General features: G+C 40.0%; 1 protein-coding gene across 1 annotated transcript; it reads left to right on the forward strand.

The window, feature by feature from the left end:
• The first annotated feature begins 11,065 nt into the window (after positions 1–11,065).
• On the forward strand, positions 11,066–11,587 carry LOC108979529 (BAHD acyltransferase At5g47980-like). Its single transcript, XM_018950222.1, has one exon. The coding sequence runs from the start codon at positions 11,066–11,068 to the stop codon at positions 11,585–11,587; it is 522 nt and encodes a 173-aa protein (XP_018805767.1).
• Positions 11,588–11,964: the final 377 nt, after the last annotated feature.

Genomic DNA, 11,964 nt, shown 5'->3' on the forward strand with positions numbered 1-11,964 from the left:
CCTTATCACCTAAGACCAACATATAACATGTTGATCACCTGCTTGTGTAAACAAGCTCCATACTCTGATACTAACCTTCTCTTAACTCGGCTAGCATGATTCTTCATGCTACCCGTCCCTCTTGATAGTTCATCCCAACACTTAATATGACAAGACTCCATTCATAACTACACCTTATGTGACGTCATAGCTTGAGACTACTCCCAAGCTACACCGTGACCTTGTAACGTCACTTGACATCCCACTACATCATTTCTATGCCAACTTCTAACTCATTAGGAGTACGGTCCCTTACGTACTCTTGTCACATCGTGACATCTCGTAACGTTCCCACTACATCATTCTTACACTAACTCCTCACCCATCACAAGCACAACTTCTTGTTTAACCATGTCACTTCTTGACATTGCCCTATCACGTTTCTGCTGCGCTACTCTTACACTTATTCTATCACTTCGCACATACTCCCAGCCATAAGTCAACTACACGGTGACACCTATAACCTCAGACTACAAGCCACATCACAGCTACTTCGGGACCCTATTCCATAGTTCCAAACACTACTCATCATGCTCTATGTCCATCAACTACGCAAGCATCCCTATGTTCGCGACATGCCACACGGTGTGTCGCTGCACCTCATGGAGTACACTTTATGTGTACTCCGCTTCACACACGCTATGCCACATCACCACTACAGCATACACACCATATGGTGCATCACTCCAGCACATGGAGTACACTTCATGTGTACTCCCTTCACACACTACGCCACATCATTACTACAACACACACTTCACACCCACGCTTCACAACACAGTCCACAACACTTCAAAGCACACTACACAGATATGCCCAACACTTCACTGCACAACGAATTCCACAATTACTAATAGTACAGTCCACAACCAAACCAATCAATTAACATAATAACGAGGATAAAGGGAAGAGATTTATACCATTGACGGGATAACCCGTGCGTTGCTCGTTGTCAAGCATCGCCAATGGTGTCAGAAGCCACTAGCTTGGGCGGTAGCGATCACTACTATGACCTTACAATGGGACTATCTCAGGGACTGGATCTAGGATTCTAGTGGATGGATCTGGGCTATGCAAGGGTGGTTGACATAGTGGGGAGTCTGTGGGTGGTGGCTAAGGCTGTGTATAGTGGCTATTTGGGTCATTGAAAATGGCTATAGGTGCGGATCTATGCGTAGGAGGGTTGGGTCGTGGTCCTGGGGTGGTGGTCTCGTGGTGGTGCAGGGGTGGCACACGTTGGAGACACGACGGCTTGTGGAGGAGTTAAGGCCATGGGTTTCAACATGGGAAATCGAAGGGAGGGCTTGGTTGGTTGTGGGCTGGCAATGGAGGGCTGAGGGAGGTGCGGTAGAGCTTGTGGTGGCACCACGGCGGCTAGAGGGGGCGAATCTGGCAGTGAAGTGGAGGAACACCTGTGAGAGAGTTAGAGAGCGTGGGAGAGCTATGTCATTCGGCTGGGCATAGGGATGGCTAGGGGAGGACGTCGGTGAGGGAGGAGGCTCCTGGTGGTGGTGCGGTGGTCGGGGGAGGCGAAGCTCGGCAGTGGGTATAGAGAACCCATGCTTTGGAGGAGCTGTGTGCCTGTGAGGGAGGGGCTACCGGCTTCTGGTCAAGGGGAGGAGGAATGAGAAGGTCAGGGGATTCTTGTGGTGGTGCTCGGTGGCTTGGGTGTCTGCGTACTATGGCGCAAGGGGGAGAGAAATGGGTGAAACCCATTTCAGTTGGGCTACCGCAGGAGGGGAGAGAGAGTTGCGCATGGCGGAGCTCGGTGGTGGCTGGCTTGGTTTCCCGCGTGAGGGGGAGTCACCAGTGGTGGTGGTGAGGCTGGGCGGCTTGCGACGGTGCCGAGCTGGAGGAGAAGAGAATCGGGTGACAGGGAGAAGGGGCGTGCGACATAAGCTGAAGGGAGAGAAGATAGAGAGAGGGAAAGGGAAAGTGAGGGAGAAAAGAGAGAGGAGCCTGGGTTTTAATCCCAACCCTTTACCTTGGGAGCTTCAAAATGATCTAATAGTAAGATATTAAACACCGATTTAACTTAAAATCAATAAGATGAATTAAAATAGAATATTATTTAAACAAAACTTTAGTTTATAAAATAATATTTGTGGCGCCCTAGACCTCCACGTGTTATTTGTGTGGAGTTTGTGACACCGGGATGATGACCACACGGATCACGCACCCTAACTACCAGTGCTCAGAGTGTGTACAACATGCAATAAGTGTATAAAAATAATATTCGCAGCGGAGAAATAAAAAGGTCTTTCTTTATTAAGTACCAAAATTGTTTCAAAACAGTAAAATAACTTTACAAGAATTATACAGTCATCCGATAGATAAATTAATGACAGGAAATAACATAAGGGAAACAAATCCCATAACACTGAACAACAAATCAGCAACTTAAGCTTCTGGAGGAGTCGGCCCCTCAGGTTCATACTCGGGCTCTGCGTCAGACTCTACGACACCATAAAACGGAACCGTAGGATAAAACACCACAATGAGATTATGACATCTCAGCAAGTAATTAACCAAGCAACATCCAAGAGATTTAAAACACATTAATATAATCATGCGTCCCCATACAGACAAATATTGCCTAAAACAAAATCCACATTCTTATTCCCAAAAATACCATTTTAACTACTCATGCCAAAAATCCAATTTTGGCCCAATCATAACCATTATTTTATTATGCATGTACCATGGTCTCCCCTATGGACCGTACGCACGCCCTGGCTCTCATCATCACACCACAGGTAACGTCCGTGCATAAGACTTCATAACGAGCGATGCCCAGTTCCCCGCCCAACGTGTACATGGCCAAGCATCCTCTAACCTCACCAGCCAAAAGGTCACAGAATCAGTACGAGAGCGTTACCATCTGGTCCGTTCCCGTCGTCGCCTTGTGACAACTCAAGGGATGTCACGTCAATCTGTTACGCTCCCGAGTGACCAGAGGAGCTCCACCGAGATAATGCCCTATCTCAGCTTTGGGTCGTGATACACACGCACCCACATATTTATTCATAAATCCAAACAGACAGCTTGACATCACAACACAAATTATTAAAAACAATAAATATGCATTACAACAGTTTATTGCAATACATTTAAATGTCTCATTTACAAATTCACAATAATACAAAAATACAATTTACAAGCAACTACACGCGTAATCCCGTCCTCCAATCCGGCCCAAGGCCCAACACCAAAACCAACCACAATCACAACCCAACACTTTAACGGCCCAAGGCCCAATTTCCAACATGCCAACAGTTACAGTTTACATATGACAATTACAACAATATTATTTTAAAACTGAAAAATTACATACCAATGAAGATGGAAAATTTTGAAAGATCAAGCGAAAGGGGCGTTGCTCAAGGCGACTCAACGGCGGCAACAGTGATTTTCAAGAATTAAAACAGTGGCTTTACAAGTGGGTTCTCACAAAAGAAATTCGATCTATGAAAAAGGATGAAAATCTCAACCTACAGCAAGTACAAAATTCTCGAAGAAACCGAGTAAAATTTTCACAATTTTAGAACTCAACAAAGCTCAGCAAAGCTACTATTAGGAACCTGAGGTGGAAGTTTCCATCTAAAGTTGCTACTTGAAGAAACGACATCGCGAGCTTAAAGGCACAACTGGAGCTAATTTATATTATACGACACAGTTTTAATAAATGTAATGTAGCGTTTTAAAAGTAGTAAAACAATGTAGTTTTTCTTATATTTAGTTTGTTATAGTTTAAGGGTACTCTAGTAATTTTCTAGGCATCTGTTATAACCCACACAGGAAGGTTGGGAGACGATATCTTGAATATGAATATTTTGTAGCTTGAGTAATTTTCTGTTATGGAGGTTTGGGAGCCCTCGAAGCACTCCTGTAGCGATTTAGTGTTTCTTTAGCATATTATCAAACATATTGTGTGCATCAGTTTTTATTGCAGTAGCCCTAGATCTCTACTTCCCATAATCTTCCCCATTAAAATAGAAATCATAAAGAGTCCAACAGCAATCGTAATTCCTCCATTTCCATCATCTCCTTATCACAACAACATTTACAAGCAGGTTCATTACAATTGGTATCCAGAGACACCAATTCTCCATGGGTGTGGTACAATTAAACAAACAGCAATTGTTGTTGCTGGAAAATATTTTAGACAAATTAGAGCATTTGACAGAAAGACTCAGTAGAATGGATCAAAATTGGAAGAGGACGCAGGAATCTCAGGTGCAGTGGCACGACCTGGATGATGAAGAAGAAGAGACATTAGAGTCTATGGAGGACGACATAGAAGATTCAGCAAAAGAGAAAAATAATACAATAGAGGTGGACAAAATCGTCGACACCACCATTTCAGAGTATCTTTGTGAATACTGCTTGGTCTGGGAAGGCCAAGCTGCGAAGGAGGGCGTAAAATGGATAGCGGAGGTGGAATAGTTGGCTGCAGTGCCCACAGAGGTTGATCCCAAAGAAATTTCCCCTTCATTTGTTCTCGTAAATTCTTTCAAAAATCCAAGCTTATTTTCTCAACCTTCAGACCTCCCTCTCTGTCGTTTGTTTCATTCCTCCATCAACACTCCATCTGATGTTGACCTCATCGAGATGGAATTCTTGATCGGTGAAGGAGCCAAGAACCCGATCAACAGTGGCTTCGATGCTAGGAGGCTGGTTGGTTGTAGATTCCATGGCATTTCTATTCAAAGTGACATTAAATTTTCACCACTTAAACCCAGGCTTGGGGGAATTTACAGGGGAGATCTCCATGTTCCTACACATCTTTTATGGCAACCTCCCTGTAATACCCTTGCCTATGAGTGGTTGTCGAACCGAGAGGAGCTCACCAACAACGTCTATCCAACTTTCCTATCTAACATCATCGATGACTCTGCTAATGGAATGTTGGGTTTGCCTATTATCACCATCGCAATTTCTCTATGTCTACGGCTCAGTCCCAAAACAATGGCCAACAACACTACTACCACCAACTTTTTCTCCTCCTTCATCTTAAACATTGAAATGGTAACTACTTACAGCAGTTTAAGTGTTACTGACTGTCGGAAGCTGATCTACTCTGTTCTTGAGCTCATCACAAATGAGGCAGAGAATGGTGATTGCTTGCAAGGGTTTCAGGGTTGCCGCTCTTTAGGAGGCAAAAATGGGCCAGGAATGGGAACTCTTCTCATTTTCATGGTGTTTGATACAGTTGGTGAAACTCCTTACATCATCTTCAACAACAGGGATCAAATCATTTATTGGGTTTTTGTTGTGGAGGGACACATTTACTTCGTTTGCATTAGCTGCATAGAGGAGAGGTTCAAGACCCTTTGTATTTCCAAGATCAAAGAGGAAACTGTAGGGGTATCTGGAAAATCATAACAACCCTTGCTAATGAAGCTAGAGTTCTTGGTACGGCATCACAGGCTACGAATCGAAGTGATGAGATCAAATTAAATCGTCAGCTTGGAAGGATTGAAGGTTCTTCCTATGATTTTGTTTTTATGTTAGATGAACCTGAATTTTTTAAGAATCAGAGTAGTAGGCGGCTAATGGTTCAATGAATGAAGAGACTCCCCATTACGAGGTTTAGGTCCATTATCCACAACAAATATTGGGAAATTTCACTTGCTTATGAGAATGAAGCTTTACAAATTATCACAAAATTTAGGTGGACCCAAGTTGCCATTAGGCGTTTGTCTTTCTCAAAGAAATTTCCAATTTGAAATCAAAGACTTAGGTGGGATTTGCGTTCAAGGCTTTACCAACCACATTTGGTAGGCTTTTTGGGGCACTGTGTTGATGTTGGTGGAAGAGATTATTGCAGTGTGAATAATGTCTTTCTTATATCTGAATATATTTTTGGGGGGAGTTTTTGAACTTATCTTGCAGATAATAAATGTAGAAAAATTTCCAAATGGTCACTAGTGATGAAGATCAAGATCTTGGGGTTACTAGTTCAAAAAGGGGAAGTCCATCTATCCCTACAACCTTGCTTAACCCAAAATTTAAGGAGCTATGAGTATGGATTTCTGGTATATACACTTGATAGGCTGCGAGAATTTGTTAAGTTTAAGGCCATGAATATAGCTGGTTTGCTGGTTGTTGAGTGGAAGAAGTCTCTTTCAAATGCTGGTGATAAATTGGATGAAAGGGTAAATAATGCACCTCAACTGCTCAATAAATTTCCATTTAAGGGTGTGTGGCAATATGAGACATTTCTTAGAGTTGGACCCCGCTCACGCTGTCCTTGCACATAGTTACTTTAAGGATTATGTTGTGGTACTTTTATCTCCCCAGCTACTTCAATTACCATTTCATTAGCCTTTTGACAGAGGAAAACAATTTGATGGGAAATTAAGTTGTCAAAGATATGTTTTACTGGCCACTTGTAATTGTTGTTTTATGGGTTGGTTGACAATGATTTCCATATTTGCAAATAATAGGCTCTATCAGGAGTGCTTGAATATTTTTCTAAAGATGCGATGTCTTATGGGAGTTGAGAAAGTTATTGTAGCCTTGCACTGTGTTGAAGGGCGACTTATGGAGTTTCAGGAACCAACAATAGGTGTTGTTTTTTTCTCACCTTATATGTTTGATGTATTACCAGTTAAAGGGGTCTTGTGGCCCTTTGATAGAGGAAAATGAAAAGAAATTGTGGAAAACTTCACCTGCCAGCTTATTCCCAAAACTGTCAATGCTAAACCTTGAGGACAAGGTTCTTTACGAGGAAGAGATTGTTAGGAACTTGAGGTGGAAGTTGCCATCTGAAGTTGCTACTTGAAGAAACTACTTCCCGAGCTTAAAGGCACAACTGGAGCTGATTTCTATTATATGGCACAGTTTTAATAAATGTAATGTAGTGTTTTAAAAGCAGTAAAACAATGTAATTTTTCTTATATTTTTTTTGTTATAGTTTAAGGGTACTCTAGTAATTTTTTAGGTATATATTATAACCCACACAGGAAGGGTGGGAGACGATATCTTGAATCTGAATATTTTGTAGCTTGAGTAATTTTTTGTTATGGAGGTTTGGGAACCCTTGAAGCATGCCCGTAGCAATTTAGCGTTTCTTTAGCATATTATCAAACATATTGTGTGCATCAGTTTTTATTGCAGTAGCCATAGATCTCTATTTCCCATCATCTTCCTCATTACAATAGAAATCATAAAGAGTCCAACAGCAATCGTAATTCCTCCATTTCCATCATCTCCTTATCACAACAACATTTACAAGTAGGTTCATTACATCTACACAAGCTCACGGTTTCACCAACAAAAATACAGAACAAGACATCAATCAACAAGAATAGAAGATGCTTAAAACAAGAGAGGAAGATGATCAACTCGGCATGTTTTATTGTAGAAGCCGTGGCCTATAAATAGGCCAAGCATGGCCGTTCGCGAGGCATGCGTGTCACACGGCTAGAAGAAGAACAAAAATGGCAGCAAGCCGTGGAGGAGTGAAATGACTTCGCGCGGACGAGTGGCAGTGTGGGTTGCGAGGTGAAGTGGTGGCTTGACAGCAGATGAGGTATGGCATAGCCGAAGGACAAGGAGGCAAGCAAGGAAGCTCGAGGTGGAAAGTGGTGGCCGCATGGAGAGACGGCTTGACAGCGAGCAAATTCGGAGTCCCACCAAATGACACCCAGTGATCAATTGAAGGAAGAGATGGCAGCTCGAGGATGAAGTGCGTGACTAAGTTCGCACGGTGATGGCAGCAGCTGCTAGGAGAAGAAGAAGGAAGAAGACGTGCGAAACCAAAGGAGAAAAAGATAAAGCCCTAGCTTTTCCTTGACCAAAACGGTGCCGTTCAACTAAGGGGAGAGGCTGGGTTTTAAACAGCACGGGTTGGGCCCTGATTTCTCATGGGCTAGCTTAAACCAAACACACGGGTTGGGCTGGATCTAAATTAAACAAACACACACACACGGCCCAAAACCAGAAACACACTAAATAACAAAAATAAATTAACACAATTAATTAAATAAAAAGAAATTAAAAACACATGAAAAACTAGAGATCTCACAATATTCGTCCATCGTTAATAAAATGATGAAGTTTTTGCTAATTACTTTAAGAGAATAAAACCATCTAATTAATTAGTATTTTCAACATAATTTAAATCACATAACATTTTAAATAACTGAAATCATTTTAATAAAATGATTTCCTATAATTATAATATTTTTGGAGCTATTCAAAAATATTATAATTGTTTTATTTAAAATCACTTTTGGTTCAATAATACTGAAAATACCCCATATAAATATTTCTAGGGCATTTAAAATATTTGAGGCCTCTAAAACACTGAGCTGGCTTTAGAAATCACATAATATATTTAAAAACACGCCATCGAGATTCGGCATGCATAATGAGACTCACAGTCAAGTTTGCTTATGTCAGAAAGAATGAGAGGGGTGTTACATTTAAAGACAGGTCTTTTCTCAATCAATCTATAACATTTTTTAACATTTTTAATTTCCAAAATTAAAAAAAAAAAGAAATTCATAAAAATTTCTTCAGACATATTGTTAAATGTTAAGGGAACCCACTACTTTTTTAAATCTTAAAAGAAAATTAATCAATCTAAAATACTCGTCTCTAATTAAATTATCAATTCCATCTCATCAAGTAGATCTGTGATGCAATATAATGTTCAAATGCAACCATCTTAATACTCAGCGTTGAATTCTTGTTGGAAATATTCATCAAGTTTCATGAACCACCTAGGACCGCATATCCAACATGCAACAATGGTGAACCGACGTGTGATTATTTTCCTAGTTGGGTCAATCTCAATTCCCAAATTGTGCCAAACCATTTTTAGTATTCTCAATTTCTCACCATGCGCAGAGAGATAGTTAAAGAGATAGAGAAAATGCCTCAAGCATTTGCAAACTTAGTCATAAAATTTGAGCATAAAATAGACCCAAATCAGAATAAAATGAAGAGAACAAACCTTGGGATCACGAAGATGACAACAAGTTGACGACGATGGTGATGGGGTCACGAGGATGATGGGATTTTTTATATCGACAGTTCGGCATTGAGGGAGGGAGGCTAGGGTTTCTACGGAGAGAGAGAGAGAGAGAGAGAGAGGGATACGGGAATGGGGAAGGGTTTTTAACCCTAGTGTCAAAATGATGCCGTTTTGATTTACGGCGTCGTTTTGACAATGGGTTTGGTTTAAAATAAAACCCGGGTATTGGGTGTACCTGGGTATTTTTATGCGAGTATTGAATCGGATTTATTCTAGACAGGAATCTATAATCGGAATCTAGACAACCAGGTTTTGGACCGAGCCCCAAAAAAAATCTAATCCGGATGAACAATCTTACATACACCACTTACATTCATCATATCGTATGGAGTATCGTACCAAAATACAGTTTACACAACAAACCCATAAATAAAAAAACATAAAATTAATCAAAAGTGATCATTATGTACTCGTAAATTTATTGTCATGGCATTTTAATCAAGTTTAGAGTGGCCGGCAGGTCCCACCTTTGCAGATGAAATTATATAACTAGTTGTTAACTCCATTGTATTTAGTTTTTTGCGAAGTAAATATTCCATAAATAGAAAGAGAAAAATGAATATCAGAGGATTAAGATTTGAAACGTGCTCATATTTTAAATTAAGTTGTTATTTGGGATCATTGCAATAGGAAATAAAATTTTCAATAGTAGAACTTTTAATTGTAAGATTACACTCAAAAGTTCTACTATTAAGAAGATTTTTACTATTTGGTAAGCTTATACCTAAAGCGTTTTTAAAATTAGAGACACTGAGTTTTGAACAAAAGGTTCAATTTGATATTTAAAAGAAAAAATACAAGCTAAATGCACATTTTTTAAAGGATAATACTATTCTTTCCACTCAAATCTACCGCTCCACTCTACCATTTTTTTTAATCTTTTTTTTTTTTTACTTAATGATTAAGAAATTATTTTTTAATAATATTATGATTTTTTTTATTTTTTAAAAAAATATTTAAAAGTATTAAAAAATATATGTATAAAAAAGTAAAAAGTAAAATAAATAAAATCCTATAATTAACTATAGCTCCCAGTGGTGGTTGGGAGCGGCGCCTGTAGCATGGTCCTTTTTTTAAATTTATCATGTTGGGTATAAATGTGCTTTACAGGCGAGGAAAGAGTCGTGTGCAATAAATGAAGCCAACTACTAGTATTAGGGGTGATAAACGGTTCGGTTGGACCGAACGGACCAACCGTTTCGGTTTGGACCGAGACTGAGACCGGTCGGTCTCGGTCCACATTTTATCCCTAGACAAGATGAGTAGTTGGTTTAGGGATAATAAGATGAGATGAGTTTAAATTACATCAAACGCCGTACGCAAGTAGTTGGTTAAGAACACATACTTCAATAATTGTAAAATTCGTTTAGGAGAAGCTTCTAATGTTGAAGCGGTGCTATAAATATGAATAATTCTAAATCGAAATCTTACATCATTACTTGATCAATATGTAATTTATCATTTTTCTTTATATCTTAATATTTAAATATGTGCATACTTAAATAGAAGAAAAAAATGACAAATCACATGTTTAAATAGTGTAAAACTTTCTTGGAATATTTCTCTATACATATATATATATATATATGAAAGTACAAGAGTAAGTGAACAAATAGCTAGCCATGGAGATCAAAGTTGAGATGATCAATAAAGAGGTAATAAAACAAACCTTCCTGTCCAACTCCCCATCGTCTTAGATGCTTCGACCTCTCCCTTTTAGATCAGCTATCACCCCAAGTTTATATATCAGTGGTGATATTCTACTCAAACAACCCATGTGATCTTCCCCATTTCAAGGTCGTTGATATATCCCATAGGCTAAAGACATCATTGTCTGAAACCCTACGTCATTTCTATCCACTTGCTAGGAGAGTAAAAAATAATGTCTCAATTGAGTGCAACGATGTTGGCGTTGATTATTTGGAAGCTCGAGTCAATTGCCATCTCTCACACATTCTTGAACAACGTCCCGAACAGAAAATGTTGTACCACTTTCTTCCAAAAGTGACTGAACCTCTGGAACCAAGCTTGGAACCTTTGGTTCTAGTTCAAGCTAGCTTCTTTGAATGTGGCGGATTGGCCATTGGTGTGTGTGTTTCCCACAAGGTAGCCGATGCAGCCACGACTAGCATGTTCATAAATAGTTGGGTTGGCGCGGCTCTTGCCGCGTCTGGTGAGGCAGTGCTGCCTCCGGAATTCAGTGCCGCATCTCGCATACCTCCGAGAATACAGCATACCTTGCAACCACTAGCCATCAGCTTGGCGAGCGAGATGGCTGTTTCAAGGAGGTACGTGTTTGATGCACCAAAGATTGATGATCTCAAGGCAAAAGCCGCCAGCGACAACGTTCTACAGCCCACACGCGCTGAAGCAGTCTCTTCTCTTATTTGGAAATGTGCAATAACTGTCTCAAGATCTAAAAGCCAATTTCTATTGCCATCTAGATTGAACCAAGCGGTGAACATCCGCGAAAGGCTTACTCCACCCTTTCCTAAAAATTGATGTAGGGTAGAAATGAGACAAGAGGTAGAGCAGAATATTAAGAGAATAGAGAAGAGAAAAGAACGAGAGAGGAGGGAGGGAGAGGAAGAAGACAATCGGGACTGAAGGGTGCGGCTAGCGCATCAGTTTTTCCATTCAAAATCAACTGACTACCAAATTCCTTCAAATGTCTTTAAGTAGTAGGGCAACACAAACCCTAAATGAAATAACTAACACATTAATAAAATGACAAAAATAGAAAATGTCTTTAAGTAGTAGGGCAATACAACCCTAAATAAAATAGACAAAACATTAATAAAATAACTAAAACATTAATAGAAGGAGATGTCCTCATCAACTCTCCCGGGGTGGAAAAAGCTTGATTCTGCCAAGTTGAT

This window comes from Juglans regia, chromosome 5 (genome assembly GCF_001411555.2).
Source record: "Juglans regia cultivar Chandler chromosome 5, Walnut 2.0, whole genome shotgun sequence".
In the NCBI taxonomy this organism is placed as follows: Eukaryota; Viridiplantae; Streptophyta; class Magnoliopsida; order Fagales; family Juglandaceae; genus Juglans; species Juglans regia.